We start from the raw sequence: 19,807 nt of genomic DNA on the forward strand, positions 1-19,807 counted from the left end.
TGCAGCTGATATTACATTAATACCTTGGATCACAATGGAGCCAACGCTAAATGGGGACAACCTGTAACCATGGCTAATGCAGTCAATTTTAGAGCCCTAACTTCTTAAATTGCTAAATGTTTGGAATGTGTTCTGGCTGATTGTTCCCCAGGAGACCAGGTTCATGTGGGGACTCAGTTGTACATTAGAAGACAGCATTGCAACAAATAATCCCGCTCAGTGGGCCAATTCTGATTACCTTGCTTGCAGCGGCCCTCTTTGTGTCCTTGAGTTTATCACTTGCCTTGTCCAGGCTTTCCTTCTGCTGTTGTACGTGAGCTTCCAGTGCCTGCATCTCCCTGGTCTTTTTATGCAATTCAGATTTCAGGATTCCAACTTCCATGTTTAGCTCATTCATCTTAATGTCACTGCTGCTAAGCTGTAACAGATTGATGTCAGATACATTGAAGTGAAATATGCTATAAACAGATGTTTTTTAAAAAGCATCATAATTAGTTTGTGGTACGGAGAGTCTAGCAAAGCCATGTGTCTGACAAAATGGGAATAGTTACGGCAAATGGGAATCATGCGACGTGAATCAGAAAGTGGACAAATACAGTTCAACTGTAATGGATGGGTGTCTGTGTGCTTGCCGAAAATGTAGCAGAAATATGCGGTCATCGCTTCTGTTTCAGATTAATTACAAACAATAACCACTTGCTTAATCTCGCCAGCATGTCTTGTTGCTGTTTTCCACATTTGTGTTTACCAATGCGCACATTTTGCTTCACTTTGTTTGGTCTAAGATGCTTTTTACAAAGACTAAAGTTTCGATCTACTTAAAGGGATCTGAGGCCTATTTATGAATGCAATAATTGCAGCCAATCCATTGAAAACATATGTAACCAGAGTATTGCTGTGTTATTTAGTATGGGTGCAAGATTTACCGTTAGGGTACTGCCAGAGGAGTTCAGTATGATTTCTCGAGATTCAAAATACCGACGGTCAAAATACCGACAAGCACTGGCAAACGCCGACATGTTCAAAAGGCGACATACATTATGCCGACATGGTCAAAAAGCTGACATTCAAAATATTGACATTTCAAAAAGTCGACTTATATTGGGGAGGTCTATGTCGACATAGGTCAACATGGCCATACAGTGGCGTAAGTTCGTCATAGGCGCCCGGAGGCATGAAAATGTTGGTGCCCCCCCCCCCCATTTTTTATATACAGTATATACCCTGGTCAAGGCTTTAATAAACTGAAATGTTGGAGTAGCCTATGGGCATCTACAGAGGCTTCCCTAATGAATTATATGCCCTAGCACAGGTGCTAGTTCCGCCTTTGATCCTTCATCCAGTGGTAAAGATCACAGCAGCAGCTAGCTAAACCTGCCGCTGCCTCACCTATAGCAGTCCTGATTCACAAAGCTGTAATTAGACATTTTGGTGCCTTGTGACAATAAACTCCTCTCATTTAAAATGCACTCTAAAAAAATACATACACATCTGTCACACCTGGTTAGCAGCAGTAGCAAATGCCCTTCAAGAAAATGCGCTCTCACAGATATGCTGTCCCTGTGAGCCACACCTCCTTTTGTGTCACAAAGAGTGACAGTTGCACATATAAACGAGATGATAGTAGTGAGGCATACATAGGGTACAGTGGTGCATATATATATATGGGTGACAAAGGGACATACAGATGTAGTGACAGAAGAACATGCACATGGTCAGAGAGGGACAATAGCACACACACATGGAGGGACAGAGGGGCATATGCACGGGGTCACAGATGGGCATACACATGGTGCAATGGTGGTCCTGCGACAAACTAATACTTTACTAATCGAGTTTGATACAGGATCTACAGAATCTACAGCACCTAGCACCAGGACCTACCACACCCAGCACCAGGGTGCACTGCACCCAGCTCCTGGGCAAACTGCACCGAGCGCCGGGATTCACCGCAACCAGCTCCTGGGTGCAATGTACCTAGCGCCAGGATTCACTGCACCCAGTGCCAGACCGCACTATACCTAGTGCCAAGGTCTACCGCACCCAGGGCAACCAGCACCCAGCTCCTCTGACTGATGCACAAGCTCCTGAACACAATGTACCTAGCGCCAGGACTCACCAGCGCCAGTCTTACCCAGCGCCAGGGTTCACCACATCCAGCACCAGGATGCACCGCACCAAGCCACACTGCATCCAGTACCAGGGTGCTCATTAGTGGAGGAATCTAGGTACAGGTTAGCTACATTGAACACTGGGGCTGGGAAACTGGGATTATGCCAACTAACAGTTTACCACAAGTCTCCTACCTGGGACACAGGCTCCCTGCATCCATAGGACCTGGTAAGAGTGATTCGCTGGTTATAGACTGCCTCTTAATGAATCGGGACCGTGTGAATCACAACTGTCCCTGCCTCCTGCTTGTCTCCGTCTCCTCCTCTGAACAGCCGCATCCGCAGGCTGCTACTGTATATAGACAGGCACAGGCAACTAGATATACTCGGGGAAATGATAGGCTCCGGGACTGGGAGGTGCTGACGGCAGACAGTGGAGGGTGGAAGTGAAACTGAAAATCCAGAGAGCTCTGCGGCCGCGGCGTCGGGAGACGGTGTCAGTACACGCAGTGCTGCATGCAATAATGCTAAGCACTCTGCCCCTCTAATAAGGTCGCGGATATATGACACGTCACACCCACGACCTGCTGCCTGTCACTAGAGCCCCAATAGTCTGGGTTACGGAGCGGGAGCCACACTGAAAGGTGATGAAGCTCCGCTCTGACCCACAATTTTACTCACCAGCTAGCAGTAACACACAGAAGCCGGACTCCAGAGACAATGGAGAAATGCCCCCTTCGGGCCAGGCGCCCAGCGGCAGGCGACTCCATTGCCTCCGGCAGTTCCGCCACTGTGGCCATAATTTAAGTCTACTGCATCCCCTCGCATGGATCTCTGAGCTTGCCATGCTTTGGGCACGGTTTACTATAATCTAACTCTGTGCCCAATTGAATTGTGAAGTAAGACCAAGTCAGTTTCATACAAAAAAGCATGAAAAACTCACGTCAAAGTTTTAAATGTCGGCATTTTGACCATATCACCATAATGAATGTAGGTATGTAGGTACGTGTTGGTATTTTGACTGTCTGCCAATAGGTGACGGTATTTTGACTGTCTGTAAATTGACTGCATCCTTACTAAGATGTCAGAGATATAGGACGAGATGTACTAAGCCTTGAAGAGTGATAAAGTGGAGGGTGATAAAGTACCAACCCACTCCTAAATGTTCTTCAGCAGCAGCACTCAGCAGCTCCGTCTCCAGAGTTAGTACGTCCCAGCTGCCACAGGTGGCAGTGCTGATCTCACACATGGAACCAGATGCACCAAGCTTCAAAAGTGATCAAATGGAGAGTGATAAACAGCCAGCCAATCAGCTCCTGCCTGACATTTTTCAAACACAGTCTGTGATATGGCAGGTATGAGCTGATTGGTTGGTGGTTTATCACTCTATTTTATGACTTTTGAAGCTTAGTACATCTGGTGTGGATTGCACTCTGCAGAGCTGGATGAACTACAGCCCGGAGTCAGTCAGTACAGTACGATGTGTGGCATTGCTGTGCTCAGGCAAATGCATTGTATGAAAACGAAAACATAACTAAAAGAATGACCATTCACCTTTTAGGGAGCAGTGGCTCACTGTCTCTTTTAAGTGATCCATTCAAAAATAATCGACTCACTCATGGCCGACCCATCTCGGAGTGAAGGGTAGTGGGTGCCGGGTTGGGATTGTTGTGTAGTGTGTGTGGGGAGTGGGGTGCAGGGTAGCACCAATTTAGTGTGCGTGTTTGTAGGAGGGCACACAATGTATAGTTTGCAGGAGTGCGCCAACCACCCTAGCACTGGCCCTGGCAGTGTCAAGCGGCAGCAGGAAGGAGACCAGAGCCAGCCGCCACACCTACAATAACCTCATCCCGCCTGGCTCCCTCGATGTGCTGGTCAGCTAGCAGAAGGGGACAGAAAACACAGATAAAGAAGGTCACCACCCGGGTGCAATGGGGGGGGGTTATGGGATATGTATTTTGGGGACAGACAGTGGAAGTAGGGGTGATGGGGATATAGAGGTGGAGGGAGTGAGAGATGCAGGGGTGACAGGGATGGAGAGGTGGAGGGTGTGGGAGATGCAGGGGTGAAGGGGTTGGAGAGGTAAAGGGAGTGAAAGATGAAAGGGTGATGGGAATGGAGAGGTGGAGGGAGTGAGAGATGCAGGGGTGACAGACAGAAGGGAAGGTGCAGGGAAGGAGGGATTATCTAAATTGATGTTACATTACCTTAGGGCCCCCGCCTGTCTTAAGTACCCGGGCCCTCCAGAGCCTTAATCTTGCTCTGCAGTGAGGAGTCAGGAGCAGCATATGCCAGCCAAAGGTATGAGTATATATAAGGGGAGCGGGGTGCAAAAAATTTAATTAGAGGCCAGGGGGATGTTAATATTAGTACAACTACAGGGGAGGGGGCTGATATATAACAATTAAAGTACAGGGAGGGGGCCAGAGCCTGACAAAACCAACAGGCTGATCAGGCTGCAGCCTAGGGTGCTGGTTCTTGGGGGGGAGCAGTGCATGGCCACTCACTGCCCACCACCATGGCTCTGTGTGGTGTGTGCTCAACTCCTTGGCTGCTGAGGGGCTCCAACCAGTAATGGACAATACGGTGTGCGGCAATGTGTAATAGGCATTACGATGTGCTACAATATGTAATGGGCATTACGTTGTGTGGCATAATGTGTAATTGGAACTACAGTGTGCGGCATAATGTGTAATGGGTACTGCAGTGTGTGACAATGTGTAATTGGCATTACAGGTAGTGTTCCCGCTAAGCTTCTTTTCCTTCCATGCAGACATGCTGCTGAGGAATATATTATCTTCCAGCTTCCCCCACCGCTCTGACTTGCCGCTAAATTCCTCTGCTGAGAGCAGTGTGTCAGCGCAGTGGAGGGCAGCTGGAATTTGTGACTGACCCTTCATAAAGATGCATGAGCATGTAGATGATGAAGGCGTAGCACTCCAAAAATTATTTGCAGATAAAATATATATACAGTATACACATATATATGTCCACGAACTGCAGCACTCGGGTCTCATAGGAGGTGTGTAAATAAAGACTCAAATCGTGGTTTTGATGCACCATGATTTAAGTCTTCATTTACACACTTCAATGAGACCGGAGTGCCGCACTTATGCACCCTACATGGTGGTGCCCATATATATACACCTTAGGATTCCAGGAAAACAAAGTTACCCTTTTGATAAAGCTCTTGTTTTGAGAAGAGAACATCCTTCCCTGTCAGCAGACCCCGCCTCTCAGTAGACCCCGTCCCCTATTAGGGCTAGTTCCAAAAAATTTCCCGGCCTGGTTTTCTAACCCAATCCGCCCCTGTAACTGTTATCATACAATGCGTCATTATTTTCATCAAACAGAATTGTTGTACCTATAAAATGACTAATAATATGAAAAAAAAAATCACCCAAAGTAATATCATTACTAACCCACCCTAGTAATAGTCTTCTTCTTTCTGTGAAGTTTAAACAGTGCACTACATTACAAATGTCAGAATTTTAAAAAGCCACTGTTTATCTTTAAAATGTAATTACGCCAGCTGAAGAAGAAGAGTGCCTAATTTACAGGCTACTGACTGAAAGGAATAAAATAACATGGTTTAAGCTAAGATAATAAGACACATGGAATTTGTATTATTGTAATGGAAATCTCAGAGGTTAGAAAGCATTATTGAAGGTAAATATTTCCCAAAACCTATGTGAATTACAGCAATGTACTATAGAAGATAAAGACTTAATAAAGTGTATGGATGACAGAAGAGAGATCTAACTGTGTTATCAAAGACCAACATTGGCCATGGATGACAGATATTTGGCAATATTACTGATGCCTCGGATCTATCAAATGTGAATTTATTGTAGATGGTTAATAAAATGTAGATGAGGTTTGGATATGGTCACTAGGTCTACAAGCATTTAGGTCGACACCATAAGGTCAACATGCAGGAAGGTTGACATGGGTTAGGTAGACGGGGTCATTAGGTCGACATGGGGAAGGTCAACATGGTTTTTTTTTTAATTTGAGCCGAAATGTGCCGACAGACGGTATTTAATGCCCTACCATCCACTGGAGCGTGACGGGAGAATAAAATGCCCAAAGCACAGCGAGCCATGCGAGTTGACCGGTGCTAGGTTTCAGTGTCCATGTTGACTTGGTCGGAAAAAAAACCATGTTGACTTTTTGACTGTCGACCTTCCCCGTGTTGACCTAATGCTTGTGTTGACCTAATGACCATGTCGACCTTACCCATGTCGACCTTCAGTCATGTAGCCCTTCCTGCATGTCGACTTAATGGTGTCGACTTAATGTTTGTCGACCAACATGCTGTCCACCCAATGATCCCAACCCATGAGGTCTTACCAGCTCTTTATATAATAATGCAGTTTTCCAAACTCTGCCATTACAGTACTTTCCAGGTTTTAAGGGTAAAATTCACAGGTTTTAAGGAAGTATGTATATCCTTAATACCTGTAATGGCGGTGATTGGGAAATTCTGCGCGGCAAAGTGTGTGGCAGGATGTACTAATCATTGCTTTGTGAATGTGAGGCATCCCACCATGGGTGACATACTGTACATGTCAGTGTTTACTGATGCCATATGCATGAACATTTCGGCAGTGCCGTAACTAGACATTTTGGTGCTCTGTACCGCTCACTGACTGACAGCGCAAGGGGAGAGAGGAACACGGTTTAGTTTGTTCAGCAGCGGGTGGGGACAGGGCCGCCGACAGGGGGGTGCTGTGGGTACAGCTGTCCCAGACCCTGGCCTCTGGAGGGGCCCAGGCAGCTGCCCACAGTGACAGCGGCCTGGTGACACCCCCCCACTCCTGCGGCCTCCCAGCCAGGCTTGCACAATACACAGTGCAACCTGCAGAGCGCGGAGCCTCAGAGGGGCTCGGTGCTCTGCAGGCTGCACTGTGCAGTGTGCGCCGGCGAAGAAATGCATCGCCGCAGCTAGGTAAGTAATGGTACTCGGTGGGGATGGGGACGATGACGGGGGTGGCCGTAATGGTACTGGGGGGGGGGGGGGGGCGGACGTAATCGTACTGGGGGGGCCCGGACTGAAGGTCAGTCTTGGGCCCCGCAATTCCTAGTGGTGGGCCTGGGCGGGGAGCATCGCTGGCAATGAGTGGGAAGCAGAGGCAGTGGACAACAGCCAGGCCATGCAGGTGGTGCGCCCACTAATGAGCTGTGGGCAATGCACCACTGCACCACTGGTAGACCCCTAGTTATGGCACTGCATTTAAGCAAAGGACAGACCCCCCCTGTCCTTTGCAGTATGGAGAATTTCGAATTTAGGAAATGGATGTCCGTTTGCACATGCGTTGAGTGATGCGCTTGGTGCATATGCAAACTGTTACCAAACGTACGAAAAAGGCATTCAATACATTCGGCCCTTTATGAGAAAACTGGCAGCACAATCCTATAGGGGATATGTATCAAACCTTCTAAAGAGGAAGAAATGGATTATACTGTATGCCCATAGCAACCAATAACCTTCTAACTCATTTTCTAGAAGGTACTAGATAAATGAGAACTAGAAGCTGATTCGTTGCTCTGGGGAACTTTTTATGGTACTCTTTACCTAGAAGGGCGCCTATCGCGGCCATCACGGGCATTGAATGCACTAAAAAATCGGGTGCGATGCGACCGACGCGATGCCCGCGATTTCCCATAGGGAACAATGTTAAATGTCTCAATTGACCCGATTTTCCTGTTCAATGCCTCAATTGACCCGATTTTTCCATAGGAAACAATGTTAAATGGCCCACAGAGGCCAAATAGGCACCCTGAAGTGTGAAATGGCCCCCACAATTGTTAACGCCACCCCACGATCAACGTCAACCCGAAGCGTGGCGAGCGCAGCGAGCCCGCGAGGGGCGGCGGTACGCGTCCTACGACCTTTTCATACCCCCACTATCCACGTCGGCGTGGAGTTGAGAATAGAATAGTGTGGCGAGCGCAGCGAGCCACCGAGCCCGAAGCGTGGCGAGCGCAGCGAGCCCCGCGAGGGGACGTGGATACCTGTGAAGCCCGCAAAGGGACGCGTTTACCTGTGAAGGTATCCGCGTCCCCTCGCTGCGCTCGCCACGCTTCGGGCTCGGTGGCTCGCTGTGCTCGCCACACTATTCCATTCTCAACTCCACGCCGACGTGGATAGTGGGGGTATGAAAAGGTCGTAGGACACGTACCGCTGCCCCTCGCGGGCTCGCTGCGCTCGCCACGCTTCGGGTTCACGTTGATCGTGGGGTGGTGTTAACAATTGTGGGGGCCATTTCACACTTCAGGGTGCCTATTTGGCCTCTGTGGGCCATTTAACATTGTTTCCTATGGAAAAACGGGTCAATTGAGGCATTGAACATTGTTCCCTATGGGAAATAGCGGGCATCGCGTCGGTCGCATCGCACCCGATTTTTTAGTGCATTCAATGCCCGCGATTTTTTTACCTGCGATGACCACGATCAAAATCGTGGGCGCCGTGCTAGGTAAAGAGTACCCTTTTTATCTTTAGAATGTTTGACACATTGCCCTCTGTGTGAGTACAACATACTAAGTTAGGGGCCATAAGGTAACATTAGGGTATGGTCATCCAGCATGCGTAGAGTTAATGCTATTTTACATACAGTATGATACAAAAACCCTGTATTCCATTATGACACATGCTACAAAAACTCTACGAATATGTTTATGCAGGGTTACAGCTGTACAAATGTTTTCACCTCTGGTCTGTTTGTCAATGCCTGGCTTGTTTTGTTATTGTGTTGGCTCCCAATCATAAAGCACAATGGGGGGGATGATGGTACTGCGGAAATAAAGGTTGATTAATTAATTAATAAAAAAAATGTATAAATAAATAAGAATAGGGAACATAGAACTTTTCCTCTATATGTTAAATTAATTTTAAAGTCGAAGATGTCATTTATTATAATTTTTGAAAATGTCTTCAAGTTATAAAAGATGTCCAGATGGGTGTGCCCAAATGACTAAGACATTTTTGCTGTAGCGGCGTTGTATCTAATCGCAGTGGTTTAATGTGTTTGCCGATGTGTTTGCCGATAGATGGTTATCCAATTTCTACGCGCAGAAGGCGAGTATGCTTCAGAAAGTGATCACGGTGTACGGAGAGCAGTATCTCTATGCACCATATTCTGATGGTGTCAGTGTCATGAGGCAAAACGCGAAAGCATCAAGGACTTGCCACGGCCAGGCACACGATGTCGCCAACAGTGCCACGATTTCAGCTTTGGAGGATCTCATTCCCAAATGGTGCATCTTGCGAGACACTGCTCTCCGTACACCGCTGTCATACTGCGATAAATGCGCTAATCTGGAGGAATCCCTCATGTATCCGACCGTGCAAAATAACTTTCCAGAGACGAAGAAATTGAGACGAAGCCGTTCACTACACATGCCAGGTTAAGGTACAGACTATGCCGATCACGGTCACAAGGCCAACGTTAAGCATGTTGACAATCATAATGTCAAAACACTGTGTCGACATGGTCCAAACTATCGACAGGCAACATGTGTACATTCTTACCATGTTCACATGTTCATAATGTTGATATATCGGCTCCATATGCCGTGTCACAAACCATTGGACCCCTCTGATGGCAGGGGGGTGGGCATGGGGAGGGTGGGTGTCGACCATCAGGAAGACTTGCCCACTCTTGGAGGGTGGGGGGAGGGGTGGGCAGGGAGAAGTGCTGCCCATGGTGAAAAGTCTAAGGGCCTGATTCAGACCTGTTTGCTAGGCTGCGTGTAATTGCATGCACGGGGATGTGTATGCGAACAGATCCCCTCGCATGCGGCCGGATGACTGAAAAATTGTTCAATGGTCACAAATTATTTTTCTGAAGTTGGTAATGAAATGTCAGCCTGGATTGACTTATCATTTGCACGTTTCCTCCAAATTGGGGGGGGGGCTGACATCAACTGCCACGCCTGCATGTGTGGGGGACGCTCAGCATTTTATGGGGCTGCCTGGCCGCCCCCTTCCCTCCCCTCGCTGAAAGAACGGCTCGGCGAGTGTGAAATTCGCTGAAGCCGTTCGCTCCCAGTGTTTGCACCTGCGCATATTCGTGCAAACCCCAAACATCAGGGATGGGGCAGAAGTCAGCCAGTAACATACCGGCCTGAATCGGCCCCTTAGTTGCTTCATATGGCACATATAGGATTGGTGACATGGTGTATAACGCCATGCTACGGATGGACAGGGCTGTTATTATGGCTATCAACAACAAAAAAATCCACTAATTCATGGATTACAAAATAAATCATTATTCATAAAAAAAGCATCAGTCAGGCTGAATCTGATTGGCTAGACTAGTTACAATCTGATGGCCACAGATTGGCCATCGTAGCACAGATCAGATAAATCAGGATATCTGTTATCACATTATTTAACCTTCTATTCCAAGTAATGAAACATTTTTATATTATGAATTGCATTAGACTGGGCAGCATTTACAATGGTACATCCTTATCATAGGGGTGTCCTGACATCTCTTACCTATAGTTTTCTAACTACACATCTATTGTGGCACATACCGATCTCCAAACATTAGGCAACATATAAGCACAGGTCTTCAACCTGTGGCCCTCCAGATGTTGTGGAACTACATGTCCCAGCATGCCCTGACAGTTTTGGCATGCTCTTATAGGAAAAAATGTGGCAATGCATGTTGGAACATGTAGTTTTACAACATCTGGAGGGCCACAGGTTGAAGACCCATGAATGCTTCAGGCAGCTGTTGTGGAACTAGAAGTCAGAGCACGACTCCTGTGACTTGTAGTTCCATAAGAACCATAAAGACACCTAGGTTGCTGATCTCCTTAAGGCTAAATGTACAGCCAGACTGTGGTGGACACTAGTGAGTTTATAGAGAGGATATACATATGTTATATAATATATATATTGTATGACATTGTGACTGTTACCTTGCAGGTGTACAGAGCAGGATTCTCCGTGTAAGGAAGGAATGCAGCTGTGTTGGTTACACAGCACAACACTCTATAACACTGCACACCCCCTTCTGATGCTTAGTGAATTGTGCAACCCTCCAATAGGTGCACAGCACCGTATGCCCCCACCTCTATACAAAGTAAAGGAGACCTGTAACTGGCTGCAGGCACTGTTGTGTCGGTTGGGAGCTTTGTACTTGATACAATGCAACAAGTCTGCTCTTTGTTTGGGAAACTGATGAGAGCAGTTAGGGGGGAGGAGCCCTGAGAAGTTACCTCATCCATTCATATGTTACTGGGAAGGAAGCAACTGAAGGTAATGCATCTGTAAATAGGGCTAGTGGATATCAGGGCAGCTATTCACAGCTGGATGTGTATGAAGTGCACATGCTGCATGATATATAGCCCTAGCGTAGATGTCTGCAGATCTACAGTATATAATGTGAAGGCATGCAACAGGCATAAGGCAAAGGAGATCATCCAGTATATCAATGTAGAACTAGTTACTGGTCTTGGGAGGTCATTCTGGTAGACCCGCAAAATTAGCAGCTATGCGGGTCATCTAAACGCCACCTGCATGAACTCCCACCCCTGCATGCCGATTTCCCTGCACGCATGCGAATAGGTGTTTAGCATAAACATCCATCCGCAGCCTTGTGTGCGGGGGCGAAATCAATTGATGGTTGCCGACCGTCAAATTATTTCTTTAGCGCGCGCAGACCTAAGACACCTGTCTGGTGTCTTATATCTGCGGCGTCCCTGTAGGGGAAGAGGGGGGGTAGCCTGCCCCCGACACCCGCTTCACAGGCACATTTCCATGGGAACATCCAGCATTTTCATTAGGAACGCCCATGACACGCTGTGCGTTCCCATGGGTGTTACCCCTCACCGCCACCCGCACTGCTACGTGCGAACGGGCCCGCGAATAAGCAACTTGCTGCGCCCGCTTGCATACATCGGCTGTACATGTGCAGAAAAGTTTATGTCCAAAGCGCAGTTGTGAAACAACGCTACCTGTGCAAACACGCAGGGAAGCGTATGAACCAGAATCAGGGCCTTTGGCCTAATTTTGTCAGGATTCAAACCTGATTATGGATCATCATCGGTGCAGTAGCCATCGATGGTGATTCTGCTACCAGCCGTCGATAGTTACAAACTATGTGATGTAAAGCTATTGATAGTTTTAGCTATCGATGGTCATATATTCTATTTGAGTGACTGGTCCATAGGCCAATCTGTACGTGGGGGCGGGGGTTCAGGGTTGTCAGGGGTGGAGCTATGCTCTGTGACCCGGCACCTTGAAAAAAAAAAAAAAGATTGTTTCTGCTGTGCCATCGATGTAGTGAATCCATCTGGATCTCCCCCATCGATGGCAAAAGTATTCAACATTGACCAAAAACCATCAATGATTTGAAATCGTCATTGGCCACCCCTAGAAATGATCACTGAGCTGAGTATGTTCGGAGTTTAGCAATCAGGTAAACGCCACCCTGTCACATTGTCTCCCACCCCTGTGCACAGCTGCAAACACGTTCACATCTGTGCACACAGAGGGAAATCCATTCATAATCAGTCACCGTCGAATGGATTTCCCCCTGTTCGCAGCAGCCAAGTAAGTCTAGACACGACACTGCGAATGTCATGGGGAGGAGGCTGCTGCTGATGTCATCATCCCTCCCTTCCAGCAGCCAGACAAAGCCTGTGTTTTCTGGGATACTCCCCGTTCCCCACCCAAACACCTGCCATCTGCAAACGGCCAGCGATGACTATCTGCGTGATCGTATAGACTGCTCGAGCGTGCAATGCGCACGCTCGAGCTGTCTATACGATCACGCAGATAGCCATCGCTGGCCGTTTGCAGGTGCGATTCTGCAGTTATTCAATAACCGCTCGGGCTGCAAGTTTACAGCTTAGCGAATGGGTCTGAATCAGGCCCTTAATTAAATTTAATGAATGCAAAAGCCTTGTAAAATATCAGATTATTTATTGATTTTAGCTTGATTTAGAAAAAAAAATACAATTAAAAATCCAGCAGTAACTTCTGGAGTAGATAAGTATTACACCAAAGAAATAGAAGTCTATAGGAGGAATGCATGAACCCACAGCAGCTGCAGTGCAGACTATAGAAGGGGTTAATTAGACCTGATGTCTGCAAATTCGCATTTTCAATAGATTGCCCATACATAATAATCATAGTATGCACACTGCATTACAACACCAATCATGCAGAAAGCATGAGAGCAGCGCTAAAACATAAAGGAAATAAACAAGTGTTTGGTACAAAATAGCAAATTTTACTTTCACTAAATAAAAGCATATATAAGAACAATCACAATAAACAATAAAAACATACTGATTGGCAATAAATGGATGTGTATTCTTCACGTCACAGGATAGTGGAGATGGCCCGATGCGGGGCAATGGGAATGGGGGGAATGGGAGGGAAGAGAATCATGGGAAAGTGCACTTTAACAGTTAATTGGATGGTTTCCACTTGTTAGATGGTACAATACTCACTATTGAATACGGCACTGTATCAACCGTTGGAGGAAGGGAAGGCTTCCGCATAAAATTGTGTCCTCTCGCTTTGGTGGTCTTGGAAGAGGTGTGGCCACCAAGGAGGTCCAAAGCGCGGTGTCCACCAATGATTTGGGTAAACAAGTGGAATAGTGGTTTCCGCACTCATAGGATGGTTTCCTCACACTCGGTGGCTAGATGGAATTCTGACACTGGGGAGTTCACGGAGTGGTGTCCGCCACACGGGAACAATGGGAAATGTGGGAGGTTGGTATTGGTATACCTGGTGCCAGTAAGTCCACACTGGGTGAACACACTGGTAATTCATGGGAGTGAAGAAAGAGCTGTCCACCTAATGCGTTTCACTGCCAACTGCAGCTTTATCAAAGGAAATTTGCTATTTTGTACCAAACACTTGTTTATTTCCTTTATATTTTAGCGCTGCTCTCAGGCTTTGTGCGTGATTGGTGTTGTGTTTTTTTCTTTGGTGGGGACTGACTACCCCCCCTTTTTGAGCAGCTGCTAAAAAATAGAATTACAGCTACTGTCTTAGCGCCTGATTATTCCTTGTGAATTTTTTCCTTGGACTTTTTTTTCCTTACACTGCATTACCAGCCTGCGACTTTTTAAGCAAGTTGATTGACAGGAAGATGGTATTTGTGGACCCTGACCCTGTCCCGATCTACTTCTATCACAACTGCTGAGTAAGTCCTTGGCTACACATAGACTGCACCCACTCCGAAAATCATTACATGGTGAGCAGTTTTAGAATGGATTTACAGCTAATTTTCACAAGCCATCATAAGCAATTGGCAGACTTGCACAAGGCATGAGGACATCATCGGCACCCCCACATTGAGGACACTGCTGGCACTCCCACCCTGAGGATATTGCAGGTACCCCTGCAGTGCCGACACCCACAAACTGTGGACACTGCCGGCACCCCTGGACTGCCACCACAGCTGTCCATGTTCTGCTAACACTGCTGGCGCCCTCTACTGCCGACCCTGCTGGCAACCCACATTGAGAAAGCAACCAACACCGCTGCACAGCGACTCCGCAATACTGTCACCAGTGGCCATCAACATTGCTACCCCAGCACTGCCAACTGATTCGCAGCCTTGCAAGACCACCAAACCCCGCCTTGTGAATGGTGGCCCGGCCGCCACCCATTCCCAAAGGCAATTTGCCCGCAAAACCTGCGAATGGATGTTACACAGTAACATCCATTTGCAGCCTTGGGGGATCCTCCCACATCATTCGATGGTCGGCCACCATCGAATGATGGCGAAGGCACATGCATATAAAAGTGACTCTCAAGTCACTTATACAGTATATGCGTGGATGTGCGGGAGGAAGTGGGCGGGCAGCTGACATCCGGTGATTTCAGCTGCCCGCCCCCCACATCCACGTCATTGGCTGCATCCACTGTATGGACATGAGCAGAAATGACCATGCGCATACGCCCACCATTGATGCCCTTGCTAAGAATCTGGTCCGTGCAAATTGACCAGAATAGGGGCCTTTGGCCCTAACTCTAGTTCACTCACAAAGGCAAATTCCTTCTTAAATGGACAAAACCATGTACACTGCAGGTGGGACAGATATAACTTGTACAGAGAGAATTAGATTTGGGTGGGGTTTTTCTTCAAAGTGAGATCTATATTGCAGTGTAAAAATAAAACAGACAGTATTTTCCCTGCACAGAAAAAAAGTAACCCAAACAAATCTAAATCTCTCTGCACATGTTACATCTGCCCCCCTGCAGTGCACATGGTTTTGTCCATTTGAGAAGGAATTTGCCTTTGCGAGTGAACCAGAATAAGGGACCTTGGGGGTTATTCTGGTTCATTCCTTCTGGCAAATTCCTTCTCAAATGGACAGAACCATGTGCACTGCAGGTGGGGCAGATGTTACTTGTACAGAGATAATTAGATTTGGGTGGGGTTTTTACTTCAAAGTGAGATCTATATTGCAGTGTAAAAATAAAGCAGCCAGTATTTTCCCTGCACAGAAACAAAATAACTCACCCAAATCTAATTCTCTCTGCACATTTTACATCTGCCCCCCATGGTTTTGTCCATTTGAGAAGGAATTTGCCAGAAGGAGTGAACCAGATTTAGGGGCGGGCTGGGCCAGGGAGCAGGGTGCCATGTGCCCCCCCGGGCCACTTTATAAGTTACTGCTGCGGGCCGCCTGTGATCCAGCGTATTGTCCAGTTTCTGCTGCAGCAGCGGCCGTGGCTTTCAGAACATGGCCGCGGCTATAGTAACATGGCCGCCGGCCTCCCTCACTGAGGACATGTCCAGGGCCATAACTAGGGGAGGGCTGCATGTTATATATTATGTTCCGCCTCCAGCTACTGTCACTCATTTGCGGTGATACCGTCCACCCGTGCGTCTGACGTGGGAGAAAGAGCAGATGGTCGGAGGACAGAGGATGAGGTGGCAGCGTCTCAGGAAAGGGCAGAGAGGCGGGAGCCGCAGCACAGACCCGGAGACCGGAGAAAGGCAGCACAGAGACTTGAGAGATACCACACCAGGCTCAGGTGACTTATGATTTAAATGACAAACACAAATATATAATATTTCTGCCTTTCGCAGCCTATCATGTCCTCCTGTTATTATGCAGGGGGCGCAGCCTGTGGAGTCCTCCTGTTATTATGCAGGGCAAGCAGCCTGAGCGGTCATGTTAATATTATATAGGGGGAGCAGCCTGTGTTGTCCTGGTATTATTATGCAGGGGGGAGCAGCCTGTGGTGTCCTGGTATTATTACACAAGGGGAGCCGCCTGTGGTGTCCTGTTATTATTATACAGGGGAGCAGCCTGTGGTGTCCTGGTATTATTATACAGGGGAGCAGCCTGTGGTGTCCTGTTATTATGCAGGGGGACCAGCCTGTGCATTTGTGCTCTGGACTTGCCCCCCCAGGCTAAAAGTTGCCAGCCAGCCCCTGACCAGAATAACCCCCCTTATTCAGCCTGCACTGTATCATGTAAAAATGTCCATTCATTGTGTAAACACTCACATTGAGCAATCCTGCCCCTGATTTGCTGGAGCAAATCTGGCTGTCGCCTCCGGAGGTCTGACCATCGCCGCTCCAGCTGGGCGATGCTCCTCCGCACCTGGGTGCGGGCGAATATTCAGCGGCGGGCCGCTGCATAAGCATTACGCTTCTGCCTATTTGTTATGAAAGGTCCCGCACGGCCCAGTCTTCTCTCCATAACGGAGACCAGTGTCCTGAGCTCCGCAGGTTAAAATGGGGCTGCTCTGCCATAGGCCGCCATCTTAGCAATGGCACAATACAACCAATCATGTCCTGTAATTGGTTGTTCACAGTGAAATTTGTTAAAACCTTAATTGATCATTTTAACATTAACAGCGTGTATGCGCCACAACAAACGGCTAAAACATCGCATAGCCAAACAACACTTGCTGTAGGTTGGCATCGCTGAGCTAACCTTGGCAGTACTTAGTATATTCAAAACAGACAGGGTGAAAGAAGTTTGAAAACCAATGTAATCACCAAACATGGCAGAAAACAACAGGTGAAATAGTGTGCCACAATATACAGTTACACATATCTGTACAAGGTACTACATTAGTCAGCCTTAGTGGTCAGAAATCAATACACCACTAACATACAAAACAGTGCTTTACCTTTTCCCTTTCCCATGGTGCCATTTATGTACCTAACATCAAGGCAATATTTATAGGCCTATCACATGTGATTTGGATGCAAGCAGTGATTACTAATGCATGAGTTGTTGACTGGATGAACATATGGAATGGGTTAGTGTCATTTGTTGTACATACCAAACAAGTGCACAGTACAAATGAACATTCACATATAGATTTTATGTCTGGCCAAAGTTGTAGGTGTTTATTGGTGTTCAAATCTGCCAATAAGTACAAAATCAGACTTTCAAAGTATGCCTGGTTTTGTACTTTTGTTTGTCCGCTGGTATGGCCTAAGCGCCGCACGGTGTACGCTGCCGTACGGAACGCTGCCGCAAAGAACGCAGGGTGTGGCTGATGTACGCCAATGACAGAAATGTGTATATAAAGGTGTGCTAGAAAAACAAAATGGTGTTGCAAATATGTCTGGTTCTCAATCAGAGGGAGAACAGGAGTATCAGGGCCTCCTAGCTCGCCTGGACTCCAGCACCTCCTATGTGCCCCTCACTAGAGACCAGCCATTGGGAGGTGAGCAGGCAGATGGGCCATCAACAGCAGGCCAATCGACAGATGCCCAATCTGCAGCTGGGCCATCTTCTGCCTAAGCAGAATCATTGGGAACACAGCAGGTGGCTTCCCAAGAGAGTAGCCTGGCCAGCACTTCAAGTACAGCGACTAGTGGCCGTGGCCATGGGCATGGCCGAAAGAGGCCAACAGAGGAACCAAGCAGCAGGAACATGGCATTCGAACCGCAGGAGCTTGTCATACTGGTACCCGTGCACGGGATTGGATAGAGTGTCCACAGGAGAGGTTGACACACACAAGGAGATGGAAGATTTGGGAGGACATAACTGTGGAGATTAATGCGGTAGCTCCCCAAGTTCGTGAGGCGGAGCATGTGAAGAAGAGGCAAGTTCAAGTGTGTTACATTTAAGCAGAACAAGACCAGTAATGTCTTTAATAGATGTTAGATGGAGTTGGTAAATGGTCGGTCACGTTGCTAGGAGCAGCAGACATGATTGCCATGTCACTTAGTCTATATTTATTGTAGGGTGAGTGTGAATGTATCTTCTAAGGGTTGGTTTTATAGTTTAACATAATGTAAGTTATGTGGAATGAAGCACATGTTGTAATCTGTAGCAGATTGCAATGGCTGCTACATCAAACGTCAGGAGTGACATGTAGTAATATGTAAACTTTGGTTGCAGGTGGCATGACTTCAAAACCAACCTCAAGAAGAAACTGACCAAACGGTGGGAACACAGCCACACCTCTGGGGCTGGCCCCATGCCAGGCCGCCTGAAGCTCACCCCCCTGGGGGAGATGGCTGAGGGCTGTATAGCAATTGAGGAGGTCCGGGGGGGTGAGCAACATGGATAGTGAGGCCCCAGTGGAAGTTTTTGCTGCTGATTTTAGAAGGTAATTTGTTTGCATGGCATAAGTAGTTTGTCCAAATTTTCAAGGAATGTGTTGTTATTGTAAGTTTCTCTTTCAGCAGCATCCCCACCGTTTGGTCGTGAATCTCTTGAGGAGGCGGAGGATTCAGTGCCAGGCAATAGCTGGGAGCCAGCAGGCAATTGCTGACACCCAGCAGGCCATGGCTGGCACCCAGCAGGCCATAGCTGCCAGCCTGCAGGTGCTGGCAGATCAAGCCCTGCGCCAAAATGACCTCCTCCTCCACCATAATGAGGGCCCTATTGTCAGTCGTTTCTGGTGCATTTCCAACACCAGCACTCCCTGCTGGCAAAAGGGGAACACCATCCCCCCCTTCAACAGCATCTGCTCCACCTGCCACACCATCCCAACGTGGCCGTGGCCGAATAGCTGCTGCACGTGGCAAGGGCCCTACCACGGCCAAAAAGTCCCGCAAATAAACTTGTGTCCGCATTAATCTCCTAAATCTTTCATTTAGCTGTGTGTGTCAGCTTCCTGTGTGCAACCCAATCCCGTGCACAGGGTACCCACATTTGCCCTCGGTTCGAATATTTTGTTTGGTTCCCCTGTTGCCCTCTTTCGGCTACCATTACTGTCTGCTGTACTTGAAGTGTTGGTGCTATACTTTTGTTGTGAAGCCACCTGATGTGTTCCTAATGATTCTGCTGTGGTTATGTATGCAAAGAAAACATAATTTATTTTTATTTTTTTTCGATTTAAAATTCCTGATATGGTAACTTTAATTTTTGGCATGTGCCAAAAGAACATGCTTTTAAAATGTTGTGTTTTAAATCTTCCTGTAATAAATTTTTCTTTTTATCCCCAAATGTGTGCTGTTATTGGTGAATGTAAAAGTGACATATACATTTATATTAGTGATAGCAAGTTCTGTCCATTGCTTACAGTGTAAATGTGTGTAAAAAATGCAGCCGTGCTTTCAGCATATATTTGTGTGTTTTGTAATGGTCCATTTAAGCTGCAATGGTTCCAATTGAAGCAATGAAAAGAGTGTAATTAATGAGTAATGAGTAAAGGAGTGGATTGTATTGTGTTCAGCTGACATTGGTTCAGGTGCGGCCGTACTGATTGAGCGTTCCGAATGCACGCCTAC

The 19,807-nt window shown here is 47.3% G+C and overlaps 1 protein-coding gene across 2 annotated transcripts in view; it reads right to left on the minus strand.

Moving 5' to 3' along the window:
- The window catches only part of LOC146080243 (uncharacterized), a 332,057-nt gene extending 320,902 nt beyond the window's left edge, over window positions 1-11,155 (minus strand). For both annotated transcript variants that reach the window (XM_083187285.1, XM_083187284.1), the window contains exons 1-3: window positions 11,046-11,155; window positions 8,825-8,907; window positions 239-418 (exon numbers count right to left, since the gene is read on the minus strand). In XM_083187285.1, coding sequence (XP_083043411.1) covers window positions 239-418; window positions 8,825-8,881 — 237 coding nt within the window. In that variant the 5' untranslated portion in view covers window positions 8,882-8,907; window positions 11,046-11,155. The remainder of the gene's footprint in view (window positions 1-238; window positions 419-8,824; window positions 8,908-11,045) is intronic.
- Between the last annotated feature and the right edge of the window lie 8,652 nt (window positions 11,156-19,807).

Source organism: Crinia signifera, chromosome 5 (genome assembly GCF_055691185.1).
Source record: "Crinia signifera chromosome 5, ASM5569118v1, whole genome shotgun sequence".
NCBI classification, from domain to species: Eukaryota; Metazoa; Chordata; class Amphibia; order Anura; family Myobatrachidae; genus Crinia; species Crinia signifera.